Source organism: Paramormyrops kingsleyae, chromosome 1, assembly GCF_048594095.1.
Source record: "Paramormyrops kingsleyae isolate MSU_618 chromosome 1, PKINGS_0.4, whole genome shotgun sequence".
Taxonomy (NCBI): Eukaryota; Metazoa; Chordata; class Actinopteri; order Osteoglossiformes; family Mormyridae; genus Paramormyrops; species Paramormyrops kingsleyae.
The window spans coordinates 68704736-68721652 of NC_132797.1; the positions used below are offsets into that span (position 1 = coordinate 68704736).

The window sequence follows — 16917 nt, forward strand, 5'->3', positions numbered from 1 at the left end:
AAAAAAAACGGCATAAAATTAGCCACCCTATGAAATGAGTTTGTCTCCCTGCGGTTTGGCACACGGCCAAGTTTCCCAAAATTGGTTTTGCCGGTTCTCAGAATTCTGGTTGCCGCCGCGGTGTCGAAATGCTTCCAGGAGGCATGACAGTCTCCCCCAGTCTGTCGACGCCAAAAGTGAACCAGCTGGATTGCTTTTCTCGCGGTGTGAAGCGTAACCAAGGTGTCAAAATCAATACCATTGTTTACAAAGAATTGGTAACCATACCTGGAAAAATGAAGGGAATGTATGATATCTGGTTAGGGGAACACGGTGTCACTCATCGCAGCCCGCCTCACAGGCATCCCTTTAGCTGTTTGGTGTATGTGGGGGCAGTGTCTCTCACTGCCATCGCTGTCCACCTAGCCCCTTCCTCTTGTCCACCATCCCCCCACCCCACCTGTATGATGTCTCACTATTTGGCTTGTTAACTATTGTCCTGAATCAGGGAGGGTGTCCGTCTAAAGTAGTAATTTAGAAGATGGGTTTTTCTTTTGAGGTGTCAGTTGGCATTTTAGCGAACAGGCACCCTGTCAGGTACGTCCAAAGTACACCTGAAAAGGGGAGCGGTCTCTGTTTTCCGCACCCCTGCAGCCAGGCCCGATGATAAACATGAGATCGAAACCTATTAAATGACCAAACACGACTTGCTAAGTTGGTGGAACTGGTTCCCTCGATTTAAACACGATTTCTAAAGCATTACGGACACACTCTGCATTGTCCCCTATTAAATTTTACTGTGTCATGGTCTGTTAGCCTTCAATATCATCATCATTACCATCATCATCTTCATTATTATCTTTTTCATGCTGTATATCTCCAGGTGAGGGCAGAACGCCAAGTGGGTCACACCAGATCTCTGTGTCTCAGGTCACAGATCCTAGTGCCTTCTGGGAAATCCCCCAGAAGCTGTATGACAGAACTGCTTTGGAACACTGTGGGTCTGTCTGTCCTGCAGGCTTCACCGCTCTGCCACCGTGTCATTAGAGGTCGCTAATGTGCACATGACGGCTCTGTGTTTCTTCATCTTTAATTAAGAACATGCTTTCTATTAATGTCTGAAAACCCTCGGCTGCAGATCCCTGAAGCCGGCAGTGGTGCAGTTATTTGTCCTTTGCGACAGAAGCTCTGCTAATTGCGTTTAGCGGGATTAGGATGGTGGTGGTGGGGGTGGGGTTTGGGGGGGGGGGGGTGATTTGTGAAGGTAAATGGATGCTGCTGGTGTCACCAAGCAACCGCGCTGAGCGACTCGCCTGGCGGACTCAACGCTTCAGGAAGTCGACTCGTGCAAATAATGTCTGGGAGGTGGGTGGGGGGGGCTGAGTGTAGGTCATCATGGGGCCATTAGGGGGCGTCGCTGAGCCACATGTTAAGGCCTTCATCTACTCTTCTTTGGGGGGGGGGGGGGAGTGAATCTGTTTCATTTTCATGGTTTTGTTCACATATCTCGATTTTTTTTCATGTATTCGTTTGAACACAAGTACATATTTTGTATATTTAAAAAATAAGATCTGCACATCGGTACCAGTGTGGTCGGTACATGGGTGTAAGCAGGCCCAGCCGGGTAATGTGTTTGGAGGGGGGGGGGGGTCACGTGGCAGCTCCCTGACTTTGAATGGGGTCACGGCCCTCCATATAATACGCCTTCCATTAGTCGAAAAAGACATTGTGTCTGCACCCTGATTACTGCTGATCCGTGCTGATGACTCTGTTGCGGGATTATCGCTGTCGGCATCGACCATCTGTTACAGAGGCGGATAATAAGGAAGCCCAGCCGGCCCCCGGAATACAACAAAAATAAGATAATAAAAGATCTCCGAGTGGAGCGCGGGATACAGAGGCAGAGGAGTGACATTTATCCTATAAGCAACCACATAATGCCCCCTTGGCATTTAAGTAATCAGTGGCATTTCAGGTGCGTAACACGTTGCCACATTGCTGGAAAAAACACAGATCCTAATATTGACAGTTTTTTCTTGGGGGGGGGGGGGGGATCTTTTTACTGTATGGCAGCTGCATTGTGTTGTTGTGTTTAGAGTAATACTTGTCGCCCTGACTTTGATTCCGGTGGATTCACACGCCCTATAAATCATTCCTACTCCATTAGCATGTTCCCCCCCCCCCACAGACCACTGTTTGTAATGGCTCCACTGCGTGTTCCGCACTCCACATGCTGTCAGTGACTCAAGATTGGTTGCACACCCAAGTCAAATTAATTTAATCGCGTGCAGAGATTATACATCACGCAGTATAGCTACTACTGTGCCGTGATGTTAATTACCGTTACAATCAAGCTAATTCTGATGCTAAACCCATTTTAATTCCTGATAATTAAGCCAATCGGCTTCTTAAATACCGAAATGCATTATTATTGTAATTTACTGTTGTGTGTGATTTTCCCCCTAGTCAAATTTATTTCTTGAGGCCTTTCTGGGTTTCTGAAATATGTCTGAAAGCACCTATTTATTTCCACATCCCTCCCAGCTACTGGGGGGGTATTTTTTTTCTTTTTTGAGAGGGAGATAACTGGGGAGCTGAGAAAAAAACAGACTTGATTTCAAATGGAGTGAAAATAAGTTGCTCAAGAGGAAATAATTTCCTCATGACTTAACGCAGTGCAAGACAGCGGTGTGCGGCCTGTTGAGAAATCCCCGAGAATTGTCAAGGTGTGCAGAGATGTTTTTGTGCATGTGTACACACGTGGATATTGGAATGTGTTTTTTTTCTGTGCCTTGCATGTGAATCTGTCTTTGTTTTATATATTTACTGTTTTTTTCTGATTACTTTAGCACCTGTACGTTGTCTAGCAGATGTTGCCTCTGACATGGCATAATCTGATTGGTGGCAACAGCACGACTTCAGCTCAGGTCCAATCGGCCCGGACCTCATCTGTAGGGAGGAGACTGGCCGCTCCTAGTGCATGTTCTGCCTGGTGGGAGCTGTTACTTGATATTCACGGGACGGTTCCGTCTCCCAGATTTAATCAGCTCCTGCTGCAGAGGGCAGTTGTGGGGGAGGTTTAGAGATTGTTTAGGCATATTGATACGATAACAAAGCCAGCGGAGCTGTACAGGAAGATCTGGGTTTGCGCCTTGTTTAGGATTTGGGATGTGGTTTTGGTGAACTCTGAGATGGATAACTTAAGTAGCGTGCGGAGTACTGTCACAAAAATAACAAAGCAAATGAAGTAGTCATTTTGGGGCTTAATCTGAGTGCTGAACAGGCGTTTTGGGACAGGGGTCCATTCACCAGAAGGACTGGTCACTGTCACTGCTGGCTGCTCAGGCCTGGCCCCGGTGCGTTTGATGCCCCCCCCCATTTTCTCTACAGTCTCTTCACCGCACTTGGTGTCTTTTGTCTTCTTGAAACCCCCCCATGTTTTTAGCATATTCTTTTTGCAGAAAGTTGCATCCAGTTCTGTAGGTTTTAAGGCAAATGGCTAACGTTACATGCCGTGATCTTGCAGGGGTGATCCAGACGTGAAGCGTGACTCTCAGTGGGGTGTGTGTGTGAGTGAGTGTGTGAGTGAGTGAGTGTGTTTTCCCCTTTTCTTTTTCTCGCTTCTAAGTGCGCTGATTGGATTGTGTTTGACAGATATGGAGCCAGGGGAGCGGCCTCCACCCTCCATGCACAGCGTCCCCCCCGCCGCCGCCGTCTCCTCCCTGGCCCCCTCCTCCAAGCCCAGCCTGGCCCCCGCCGCCCTCGGCTCCCCCCTCAACACCTGCGGTAAGGACGATGCCCCCCCCAGCTTCTCACACTTGTGGCCCACGGACACTCATGTGATATTAAACAGGCCGTGTGCTGACCCGAGATTTGTAAACAAACCGAGAGCATCCTCAGAATCAGCGTTTTCTCAGAAAGACCCAGAAATACTCTCCTGTCGTATAAATGATAAATATATTTATGTATTTTGTTGACTTTTCACAATAAAATACCAATGGGGTCCAGATAATTCAAGGAGTTCCTCAGACATTTCTGTTACTCTCCTCTGTAGCCGAGCTCTCAGGTTAAAAATATTTTGGTTAAATTGTCATTTTTGAGACTCGCAGGAGCATCTTCCCGGTGTTAATTACGTGGGTACGCCTCGGCCCGAGAACGCACCTTCGTCCCACTTTTCTGACAGCTGGGGGTGGAAATTGAAAAGCTGTCGCATTAATGAATACCAAACAATTAAAAAAGGAAGCGAGAGAGCGAGAGCCCCCTTTGTAAGACGTGCGCCCTCGCAGATGTCTGCCGACGGCTCCCCGGGCCCCGTCAGCGCCTGGCCGCTAATGTCCGCCGTTTTCCCGGAATACTAATCGTGGCCGGAGCCATTATGCGGCGAGCGCCGCTCGAGCGTTAGCCGTCAGATTACCCTGACCAGAAAATAACATGCAAATTTCCAAACTCTGATTTATTTCCCCCCCTTCCCTTCCCTTCTCATCCCATCCCTTTTATGATACGGAAAGCCAAAAAACATATCCTGTATCCCCCCTCGCACAATGAATAACCCATTAGCGCCGCTCTCATGCATTATGCATTTTAGCCCGCGCTCTGTACGTGTTCTCTGATTTTTCTAGATAAGCTGTTTTCGGTTTTTGCCGCTGAATTAAATGCCAAGGAACGCTGCCGACTCGGGGGTTATATTGAAGATTTAAAAGTAAAGCAGATTGAGTTATTCCTCCTCTGATATTTCCCCCTTTTGAACAGCATCATATAAATACTCCCACTCAGATGTTTATAACGCTTCCCAGTTTCGCTTCAGTGATTGAATCATTCCCTACCGCTACCTTAACTCTGGAATACAAACACATTTTTCTTCCCCGCACATTTTGTGTTTGTGCAGCGGCAAATTCAGGTCCTTACAGCCTAATAATAAAAAAAACATATACAGTTTTATCTGTGATTCAATTCAAATTCAACTATCCAAAATAAATAGACTTTACAAGGACGATCGTCTCTGCTCTCGTGCCACATTTATACCCCACCCGTCCAGCACAAGTGCCGCATATACGCATAATTTATTATTTTAAGTGTTATGTGTTTACCTTTTATGGGTAATTTTCCGTTGTATTTGAATCACCGTAGAACATGATAATAAATAAATAGCAAGTAATAAAACATTAATTTCTTTACTAGCCTGATGCCTCTTTATATCCCATGAATGCCTTTATGTTGCTCTTCTGGCCCTTGAATAGCCTTATTAGGTTCTGGCTTTGTTAGAACTTGTTGTGTAGCTCCTGCTCCGATTCTGCATACACTTATCTCTGGTTATTCCCTGGAAGCTCAGCCTAGCCGTACTTCGTGCACATTCGACAGCCGTATGTTTGCACTGTGCTATTTGTCTATTTCTACCTCGCTTAGGACAAAAGTGTTTGCTAAATGTGTAAAATGTTAATGTAAATAATCCCTGCACCAGATGTAGATGTACAGGTCAATACCTATAGGAAGGGATTATCTTTGCAACTTGAGTCATACCTTAAGTCTTAAAGTTCTGAAAATGGTAAGCATACAGACATTTTTAATTAAGGGGAGTGAGGCTTTTTTTGGTCTTGATGGTTTTTAGTTTATAACCCTGTATGGAACAACTTGTTCAACATCATTACCTTCTATGAGTAAATAAAATAGTTTCTACAAAGCAGTCAAATCCAACAATAATTTGTATGTCTGGAGTCCAGACCCTTTCAAGACATTATAGTGCGGTGTAAAGTATTTTGGTGGTATTTTCAAATCAACCCTAGTTTTTGAAATCTGACAAATGACACTTCAGCGAGGGGGGGGGGGGGTTCTCCATGATACACATCACACGATATATGTCACTACGATTTCAAAATTCTGCAGGATACTGTATCACCGTTATAACGGTCAAACCTACACTAATTTTTCTTAGCTAGAAGTATACTCATTGGAAGTTTTGTATTTTTCAGTTTTCTCTTAAAACGTTTAACAGCGCTGTAATTTCCCTTGTACGATGCATTTCCATCTTGGGCAACTAATGGATACAAGAACAGAAACTAAAATTTGTAGTGCACCTCAATCCAAAAAGGTTACACTTCACATAGATGAAATGCAGAGGATTAATAATGTAAAATATGTTTTAGCAATATAATTATGCAGGCTGCAGTTTTATTTCTAGGGGGCAAAACATCATCGTGATGACTCATTTGCAGATGTTGGCTTAACAAAACAAAAATCATGCTGTAAATGTCAGATACGACCCCAAATTTACAACTTCACCATGAAGTGATAGATCAGTGGCATGTGCAAAAACTATATATAGTACAGTGGCTATAAAGAAAGTTGATTATGTGCGTTTGCCCATTTGTTTTGGTGCCAGTACAGTTTCATTAACACATCCACCCATTTTGCTGTGATGACACCCTTTACCTGCAACATACAACCTTACCAAAGAAAAAAGAAAAAAAAAAACTTTGAGGGCAAGTGTTCGATTGTGAGGTACAGAAAGTATCATGTTATCCTCTATTTCTGCTGCTATTTTTTGAAAGTCTGATTTAATTATTCTGCGGCTTGAAACGCATTAATATTAAAAAGGCACTTGCAGATGTCATTCCTTGTTACTTGGGCAACAGTGCTATGGAAACAGAAGCTGGCCTTTTGGGTAATACTTTCACTCGTTTATCTCTGTATCGACGGGCCGACTTTCAGGTCCCAGCCTCTAAATATTCAGCTTATTATAATTAGATTCAAAGTGTAGATTTTCCATTTTGTATGTAAACGGGCATGAAGCCAGCACAATGAAGCGTCTTTGTATCTCTTGAAGAAAATTTTCCCCTCCTGTCGGCAATCAGGGACTCCGTTGCTCCCGCCTCCTTTTCTCTCCCTCTCCTTTCATGCCAGTTACTTGTAGTTGGTCCTCCAGGGTTTGAAATGAACAGCTTCATAAGCAAAAAGATATCGGCCTTTACAAATTCTGGGCCTCTGTGGAGATGCTCGTGGTCAGGGCAGGATTTGAAATGATTCTCATTTTGCTTGGTATTCACTTTCCGACAAATGCAACCGAAGGTGCGCATTGTCTGAGAAACGTGCAGCATTCGATTGGGAAATGCGCCGAATTTGGCAGCAATGCATTGTTCATTGTTCGTTTGCATTAATTGATTTTATATACATATAGATTCTGATATATTGAAACGCCGAAAAGGTGATTTCCAGATCCGATTACAGTCCCTCGGTATATCAGAATAGAGCCCAAGAATTTTTTTAAACAAGGAATCCAGTACATTTTATAGGCATACGATGTTTTATTTCTTAAGTAGTTAATGGGTTTTGTTGCATTGTAAAATGAAGGGAAATGACGAGAATGAAGACAATTAATGTACAACCTAAGAGTTTGTTAGTATTTCAGAATACATGTACATGTTTGTTTCCATCAGTCACATTAAATGATCGTAACTCCAGGATAGTAAATTTCCTTGTGGACAACTAAATGTAAAAATTGCAGGTATTTGTAGCGTGCTCCATCAAAGGCTACCACAGAAATACCTCAGGCTGTTTGCAGGCCAGTGTCTGGCTGTAAGGTGGAAGTGCCAGGGGGAGGCGCTCTCCCTCACTTTCCCACTAGGTGTAATTTTGAAGCCAGATGCCGGCATCACAAGGAGGCACATTGTCAGGTAGCTTAGTGCTTCTGTCACCTGGGCCTTTCTAATCTGACTGCTTTAAAATTTTGCTTCTTCTCCCCCCCCCTCCTACACTCTGCAGTCTTGCCAAGCCTTGGTAGGGAGGGGGATAAACCAGAAAAATATGCTTGAACAAAGTAAACAGATATCACTTTAAGATATGGCATATGGAAATGCTTGGACTATGTCCTGCATGCATATTGTCTGTATGCATTGATTAACACTGTAGCTTTAGCTCGACGTTTGATAACCCCTCCCCCCCCGCCGCCGCCCACTGCCAGGTTTTAAAAACTCGTTGTGGGTCTGTGTGACCTCCTCAGGCTCCGCCACGTCCTGCCGTACAGTTGGCACGCTACGATACCATTTTCACACCCAAGCAGTGATTAGAATTTGTACGAAACAGGTTCTTTCAACCATGGAACAAGGAAGGATGAAGGAGAGTACATACATTGTATCTTGTCGCACCAACTGACTTTTTAATATTAAAATAAAATAAAAAAAACCTATAATGATTACTGTGACAGTCTAGGAAGTGGACCAGCCATGAGAGCTTAGGATAAAGGGCACAGGAATCCTACTTTTCAGGTATGGAGTTTATACTTTGTCAGCTGAATATTCATAGACATGCTATATGCTGGCTTCATTCATTCATTCATTATTTTACATTATATTATTATTATATATATATTATATTTATATTATATTTAGTTATTTAGCAGGTGCTTTTATTCAAAGCGACGTACAATTGAGAAAGTAATGTCTGTCCCTGGAGCGATTAGGGTTAACGGCTTACTTAAGGACCAGTTTCAGGATTATCTGTGTCTTTCACCGAAAGTACATTAACTTATATTTTCTGATTGCGATTTCAGTATTACCCAGCGTGAGGTTGTAAGTACAAATAAACAGCTTAATGTTCACCCTTTATGTCTGAATAAGCTGTCCTGCCTTTAATGGTACTTTTCTTGGCTAATCGAAATCACCTCTTGAAAACTGCACCAGCGAAGGAGTGTTTGCACTCAGATTTTCCTGCGTTTAAGCGCCGACAAGAGTACGGCTCGTAAAAAATGCATGATGAATTCCCAGTGAGTGATATCCCAGATTCCCAAATCTGCTTCGTATTTGTACAAGATGTGTTTAAGCAGATCAAGCGGAATGGGAGGAATGCCTAACTAGCAGCTAATGTCTTTATTGATAATGCATAAAAGATTCCCTTGCTAACCAGAGGTTGTAAAATCGATAGGGAGATGTTATGATATTAAACTTTAACATACGTAATGATGAATTATTTAGACCAGCCGTTTTAGCTACACAGTGTCCCTCGCCTTTAAGTAACACTCCCACTGTCTTTGTTTGTGTTTTCCTGCTCTTTCCAGGGCGTTTGTTCCGGGCAGCCAGCGATCAGTCCTTTGGCCTCTCCCCTGTCTCAAGTGCCTTCCCCATGGTGAACCATCCAGCCTTCGGCCTTCATACTAACAGCTCAGGGCGGTCTGAATTTGGAGGCTTGGGCACACTGGGTGTGCCCGCTGCCCTGGCTGCTCACCCCCAGCTAGGAGCCTTTCCAGGTAAGCGAGAGGGGGGGGCACGGGGGTGGGTGAGAGTGAACATGCTCTTAACCGCTGCAGGAAGGACCGGAGCGGGCTGGGCTACAATAACGAACAGGCCAATTAATTAGCAGTTTGTTCAAGGATAACTAGGGCGACTAGGGTATCTATGAAGACTTTGAATATCTTTGAGTAACTATGAATACTATGGAATTTGCAGTACTGAGGATGTCCTGTTCACATGTAAAAATATTCCCAATCAATGGAAAAATATCCCTGAATCACAATTTATATATTCATTCATTCATTCATTTTAATCTCGGTTATCATGAATTTACTATGAATTTACTTTACCATTCACAGTCAACTGTACCGTCAGCTATCGTATAGTAGTGCAACCGGCAGTATTTTACGGAATGGCAGTTATGCATGCTATGCATCAAAACGCTGTTTCTTTGGACCATCCTAGATTTGACATTGTGTATTTATGTCCATTGAATGGGATATTTTGAGTAAATGTATAAATTTTTTCCTCCAAAGTACTGTATTATAAAGACAAGATATTTTGGTTATATTCAAAGAGTGAAATTTCAGATGGATATTATTGATCACACTCTCTTCTGACTGCACATTGATTTGGGCAGAATTAAAGCAGGTTACCAAACAGTCACTCTCCAATGTCTTATATATATTTGTGAAAAGAGTTCTTGAATTCATAGTGGACAGCCATTTGAGATTTCAGGAAACCAGACTTTTTTAGCATTCAATATCACTGTTGCTCATGTTTTAATAAAAATTATATAATAAAACACATAGATTTGTTTAGATGTAGGCCAGTGTCAGATTGTTTTGAAAATGTATCCAGTATCCCATTGGGTAAGCTCATATGTGTGTGTATATTTATTTTTCATGTTACTGTATTTCATTCTGCTGTTTAAGATGCATTATTTATTAGCCCTCATCAGATCATTACTTAAATTATTATGGCTAAATGAGTGGTTGTATTGTTGTATGTATAAATTATCTTGAAGTAGGCATTTGAGGAGTGCAGTTCAGACGTGGTAGGTGTTGTATAGAGCCACCAGGTGGCGCTGTAGATCCGCCCATTCAGTCTGCCCCTCTGTTGGCCCTAGCAGCGGACTGGTGGCGAGCGTCAGAGGCTCACCGGCGGAGTGCGGCCGCCTTCTTCCCCCCTCTGCTTGGCCTGCCCCCCATGTTCACTCCCCCGGTGCAGAACCATGAGTCCAGCACCTTCCAGTCACGGACCCCCAGCAAGAACGGACGGGACACCCCCAAAGGTGCGTGCCTAACAAACCAGCGGAACTCTTGCGGCCAAAACGTCGCCACGTTGAATGCGGTTCATTAGCCATGGAGGCGAGTGAGTTATAGGATCTAATTAATCAGAAGAGGCAGCTGGTAGGTTTTTACTGTTAAGATGTGGTCTATTAATGCTCATTTTATGCTGGATTTGTTCAAATGCCTTCAAAACCTCCCACAATTCCATATTTCCTGGTGTTTTTCCCTTTATTCGCGTTCAGACTCTTGGTCATTATGTATTTTGTGCAGCTCAGAACTGCAGTCTGTCTTATGATCCCGGTTTTGCATTCATGCCAAACACAGGGGTGAATGGAGCAGTGAACGGCAACGGCGCCACCCCTTCCTCTGGGGGGAGCTCCGCCCCCGCCACACCTCTGCCACAGGCAGCCCCCGAGCGGCCCAGAACCACTAACTCTGGAGGCAGGAGCCGCAAAGGCAGCGTGGAGGGAATCCAGATGTCTAAGGAGAGCGCCGGTCAGAAGCCCAGTCAGAAATCTAAAGACAAGGTGAGCTGGCATTTCAGGCAGGCATGCCCAAAGACGGCCTACGAGGACCAAAACTGAGGTCCTTTCATGTGTCACTTATATAGCATCTTTAAACTTTGCAAGATGTCAAGTACCTTGGTGATCCTAAACAAGTTATTTATTGCTAATTAACAGTCTTTCAGATGTGTCATTCTGGCTAATGTAATGTCCTGGGTAAGACTGGATTCTTTCTATGTCTTTGCGCATTAATCTGGGGATGGAGTTCATTTACAGATGGAGTTTCATAGGTTGCAGGCTGGAACACCCAGAGGTGTACCTAAGGTGTGTGAAAATGTCCTCACCATTGAGTAACCGGCAGGATATCTGAGCTCCAGACATCTGACGCCAGTTATGTTTGCGTAGCCCAGGGGCCTCATCCTGTCTCCGTCTCCATTCTAAGTATTTTTATTCATTTTTTAAAAAATTTCTGTTGCAGAAACTCCACAAGAAAGCGGCGGAGAGCTCCAGCAACAGTGACAGCGAGTCGGGCACCTCCTCGGACACCTCGAGCGAAGGGGTTAGCAGCAGCGACTCCGAGGACCTGGATGAGGATGAGGACGAGGACGAGGATGAGGAAGATCAGAGCAATGAAAGCGAGGACTCGGATTCTGAGAGGGAAAAGAGGGTGAAGAGGAAGGTAAAGGTGAACCAGGAATTTGATGCTTTTGGGGGAGGGGTTTGGGATAGAATTCCTAAATGAAACGTGATTTATCTAATTTTTTTTGTATTTTTTCCCCCAACCATAATTAAAAGGCAAAATACCTTAATTGAGAACCTTGCTGCCAAAGGGTAATTCTTGCTGCATAATGCTCTTGCGGGTAGTACAGTGCCTAGTCCAATAACCCAGTTTCCTTTATCCTAGCTTTAGACAGAGCTGACTGTTTATTCCATTTCCATGCCCCCCCACCCCACTCAGGTTGGGATTTCTGAGGGTAAGAAGGATATCCCCAGGCCTGCTGAAGACCGGGAGCCCCAGGCAAACAAGAGCAGCCTTCCCCGGGGCTTCCCCGTCGAGGCCCTGGTCCCCAGCCACTTCTCACCTCCTCCGTCCATCCAGTCTTCGGCCTTGGCATCATCCAGTCCGCTGGTCTTCCAAAGCCCCGGCTCCAGAGAGGAGGCCGTTAAACCACACATGAGTGTCATCCAAGCTACTGGGCTGGCGGCCAGCATTAAGCCGCTGGCTTTGGTCACACAGCCACGCCAGGAGCCCTCGCCCAAGACTTTGGACCCCTCCCCCAAGCCCCTCCCACTCACATCCTCCCCCAAGCCTCTCCCACTCACATCCTCCCCTAAGCCCCTCCCACTCACGGTTTCCCCCAAGCCCCTCCCACTCACAGTTTCCCCCAAGCCCCTCCCACTCAGGTCCTCCCCCAAGCCCCTCCCACTCACAGTTTCCCCCAAGCCCCTCCCACTCACAGTCTCCCCCAAGCCCCTCCCACTCAGGTCCTCCCCCAAGCCCCTCCCACTCAGGTCCTCCCCCAAGCCCCTCCCACTCAGGTCCTCCCCAAAGCCCCTCCCACTCAGGGCCTCCCCAAAGCCCCTCCCACTCACCGTCTCCCCAAAGCCCATCTCCCTCTCCAGTTCACCTAAGCCCCTCTCACTTTCCAGCTCACCCAGGCCTCTGTCTCTCTCCCCCCCTCCCAAACTCAAACCACTGGCCCCCTCCCCAAAGCCACCAACTCTCTCCCCCGATGGTATGAAGATGACTCCAAGGAACCTCATGGAAGACTCATCTTCACAGATCAGTGACTTCAGACTAAAGCAGGTATGTGGCTCCCATCATCCGTTTGTGTGTCATTGCATCTAGGCATGTCAACAAAACTAAGCTCTTTTCATGCCTGAAATATTAATATATAGCAAATGTTTTCATAATGCCAGTTGATAAGGGAAAAAATCCATCAGCCTTTCTCATCTCAATAAGGGGACAATAAAATTGAAAAGTATGTGTGTGGGGGGGGAATGTGTGAGTGGGTGTGTATATATGTAATATAATATAATATAAATACACACACACACACACACACAAGGATTCCTGTCTACCCCCGTGTAATGGTACAGCCAAATATAAAATGAAACATTAAATTGTTGCTCCGTGTTTTACAGATTAAATTTGGTTCTTGTTTATTTGTGACATTGGTCTGCTTTTTAATGATTTATGCTGGTTCTAATTAATTGTTGAATGTCAAAATTACATGGTTTGACTTGTCATTGTGATGGGCGTTACAGCAGTAACCCGTATTAAGTTTGAGAACATCAAACCTTTGTAGATTAATAGCTCTTGATATCCGTTTAAAATATGCTTCAAACTAAGAGTAAATACTGAAAGTTTTTGGTTAAGTCAATATCAATAATGTTTCTTTACCTTCCTCTGTTCCGTTTATAATTGGATTAGACCACTGTGGTAAATGTTTTCCCCTGATGTCACAAGTGAAATACAATAGGGTCGCCTAAATGAAATATCCGTCCGTTTACAGTTCAACATTACGAAGAACGCAAAGCCATGCAGTAATTCTATAATAAAGGAGGAGAGAGATACGGGGTTAAATTTCATAGTGATGAGAATTTAAAAATCTCATCTGCCATTTTGATGAGCTGAATTTATGCAAATGGAAACCCTGCATGGATCTTAATTATTGTGTCGAAAAAATTAGTATTTATAATTTAGTTATTGCTGCTCACGGAGTCCCTCTTTGCATATTTTCACAGTTCGCTGTTGTCTTTTTATATTTTATGTCTGTAATGACTTACTCCGCAACTTCATTGTTCCTGACACACAAATCTTAAAAGGTCAGTCAGATTTCTCGATGCGGAGCGAGACGTCTGGAGGGTCCCTCTGTCTGTCACTTGACGGTGTTGGTGGCCTTCTCTAGCTGGCTAAACCAGCGGAGGTGACAGTGCGTTCACTGTTATTGTAATTACTGCACCCAAGCAGACAAGCACTTACCTCTGGTGAAGCTCCAGGAATCTAGTTATCAAAAAGGAAATAAACGCAACTCCCCCCCCCCCCCACCAATGAGCATCACCACTAATTTTATTCTTGCAGGATTGGGCAGGTCCAAGTTTAATTGTGTGCTTAATGATCACAATGAACAGTATTAACAGTGTGATTCTGATATTTCATATTTTGTTTTATATTTAATAAGGATTTTTTTTTCTAAACACTTAATTCTACTGTCTTAAACAACAGATATTTACGTTTAGCTGCATAGTCTGTAAGATCTCCAGCTCCTAAGTGCATGACTGTTTTGTTCATTAACTATGGGAATTGTATGTAATGTCGTTATCTGACTTTTAATATATACTGCATAGATAAACTAATTTATGCGGTATTGGTTAATTCGAGTCTGGAATTTATTATTTTACTTTTGTAGTCAATTTCGGGGTAATAATTGGACATAATTACTTGGTATTGTACTTAACCACCTGCTTTTGCCATCTGCATTAATGTAAAATGACAGCTAATGTAATTATATTTTTTTTTCTTCATTTTCCTTTCTGCTTCAGCCATTCCATTCCCAGGAGCATTTCAAGACGACATTCCCAGTGCATCTGAAAAAGCAGCAGGAGTCCTACAAGACCCAGAAGAAGGCGGCATCAGTACCGTTGTCATCATTGTCATCGCTGCCCCCTCCCAAACTCTCCCCTGAGGCCCCAAGCAGCCACAAACTGGCCCCCCAACACGGAAGCCACTCCAACCTGTTCCTCTCCAGTACCCTCCTCGGACACCATCACCCGAACGGTGTCATCCAAAGCGCCATTCAGGAAGCCCCCCTGGCCCTCATCACGAAACCCCGCAGCCAGGTCAAGACCCCCGACAAGCCCCCACTCGCGGCCGCTGGCGTGCCCCCTTTCTCCACACCCGTCAACCTGAGCATGGTGCCCACAAGGCCTTCTACCTCACCTGGCCTGGCTCACGCGCAAGGGAAGAACAGGGCCCCCAAATCGATAAGCGCAGGTAGGGGGGCAAACCAGAGTCACCTGGTTCAGTCCCTGGTTGACCTCTTCCGGGGCACCGAGTCTGACATCCCCAGCAGTAAGGATTCTGACGACTCCGTCGAGGATGAGGATGACGAGGAAGAGGAGGAGGAGGAAGATGACGAGGAGGATTCTGACGACAGTCCCTCAGGTGAGTCTCCCTCAGCAAAATGATATGTCGTTCCTTGGCTCTGATTGGTCTAGCAGTATCACACTATCGCAATCATCACATAATGGTGCGATGAAGTGAAATCATGTCCCGGTGCAGACTCTGAAAGCAACTTCGGAAGCGACTCGGAAGGCTCCGAGGATGACATGAAGGAGCGCAATGAGACGGGGACCGACACCGAAGGGGAGAAGATGCCTCTGAAGCTCACCAAGAGTACCTCTTTAGCGAATGCCTCCGCCGACTCTGCGGCCAACAGCTCCCCCCTCAACCTCCAAGTCGTCAAGTCCCCCGACATGATTGCTTCCACTGCATTGGCTGGTTCTGGAGCTTCAGCCTATCACACAGCTCCCTCCTCATCATTCGCTATTGCTACTCCTCCAGGTAATGACAAGTTTTGCTGCTGTGGGGCCTAAGTTTGTTTTCCGCGTCTAGTTCATCCATAGAGATGATTGTGGTTAGAATGAGCTCCTGAAATCTGGAACATGTTAAATTTAATAAGTCAGAATGTTTTTTTCTATACCAAATGAAGACAAAGTTTTCAAGTCAATAGCTTTAGCGACTATTGAGAGATGACTGCTGGGGTCCCCTTCTGGGGATGGCATATTGGCTGACGTACACGAACCTGCCCATTGATGTCATGAGTCGATGACTGAAGCCACCATCGCGATTCCCAGCAACCCTGTGACGTATCCCCCGAATCTGAAACTTGAGAGGCATTTGGGCTCATCCTCTCCACAGATTGTGCTTGATTCCTTTTTCCTGTGCTGGGGCACATTGGAATGCTTTATGGGATAAGCGTATAAATCAAGCCAAACCCTCTTTGCATGTGGATTATGGATTAAGCTATAATTGGCTGTCAGTTTGGAATCTATACATGTTTTGTGAGAAAGAAACCAAAGAATGCCAAGAAGTTATATTTGAACTTCCTTTCTCATTTGGAGATGATCTCCTTGGGTATAAATGGAGGTGGAAGGTTCTGTCTACCAGGAGTTGAGTTATATCTCAAGTAGTTGTTCTAAAATGGTCCCATAGATCTCATTGACCTAGTGAAGCTTTCCCTGCATTTGCCCATGTCCTGGACTTAAACAGTGCCCCCCCCATCCACAGGATCTGCGAAACGACGGCGAGTGGACGAGCAGGAGCTGCAGATACCTCTTGAATTAGGGTATGTTCTCATGGAGTTCCATCCTTTCTTGCCCCATGACCTGTCGGAGTTGCAGGCTGGGTTCGATGGCCTAGCGGATGATGTGGTGAGGGTTTGACACTGGCACCCCGGCCAATGATGGAATACTTTCCAGAGGTCAGGATTTTAGAGTTCCTTGTGATCATGTCTCATAAGTAGGTTGCGGGTGCTTTAAGGAACGTCTTGCAAGTCATGCATGAAGCAAGGAAGCCAGTTGTAGACTCTACAGCCAGCATTAATCGGCGCGGGCCTAGGACGTTAGCGTTAGCATGTTTTTCTCAGTCTTTTAATAAGCAGCAGAAAGCTTTCAGTTGGCATCTCAGCACCTTGAAGACCTGCACCCTTTCATGTTGGGCGATGTTCAATTTCCGGGGGGTGGGGGGTGGGTGAAGAAGAGGTTCTGCAGACCTTCACTCAGATGAGTTTCATTACCAGTGGAGCTACAGGTCAAACAGGTGCAATGCTGGGTGGAGCAGAAGTCACAGCTGCGGTCAGTTTAAACAGCTAAAGCCTCTTGATCTTTCCTGTCTGGACCGAATCACTGGCAGTTCTCAGA

The 16917-nt window shown here is 45.1% G+C and overlaps 1 protein-coding gene across 14 annotated transcripts in view; it reads left to right on the top strand.

The window, feature by feature from the left end:
• Nucleotides 1–16917, top strand: part of baz2bb (bromodomain adjacent to zinc finger domain, 2Bb) — a 72903-nt gene that overhangs the window by 38164 nt on the left and 17822 nt on the right. For 10 of the 14 annotated variants that reach the window (XM_023805284.2, XM_023810116.2, XM_023811400.2 and 7 more), the window contains exons 3-11: nucleotides 3634–3765; nucleotides 9026–9214; nucleotides 10327–10491; nucleotides 10814–11016; nucleotides 11471–11677; nucleotides 11951–12799; nucleotides 14539–15160; nucleotides 15278–15559; nucleotides 16286–16343. In XM_023805284.2, the coding sequence (XP_023661052.2) occupies nucleotides 3636–3765; nucleotides 9026–9214; nucleotides 10327–10491; nucleotides 10814–11016; nucleotides 11471–11677; nucleotides 11951–12799; nucleotides 14539–15160; nucleotides 15278–15559; nucleotides 16286–16343 (2705 nt within the window). In that variant the 5' untranslated portion in view covers nucleotides 3634–3635. The remainder of the gene's footprint in view (nucleotides 1–3633; nucleotides 3766–9025; nucleotides 9215–10326; nucleotides 10492–10813; nucleotides 11017–11470; nucleotides 11678–11950; nucleotides 12800–14538; nucleotides 15161–15277; nucleotides 15560–16285; nucleotides 16344–16917) is intronic. The other 4 variants (XM_023806128.2, XM_023811319.2, XM_023811245.2 and 1 more) reach the window with 2 other exon arrangements.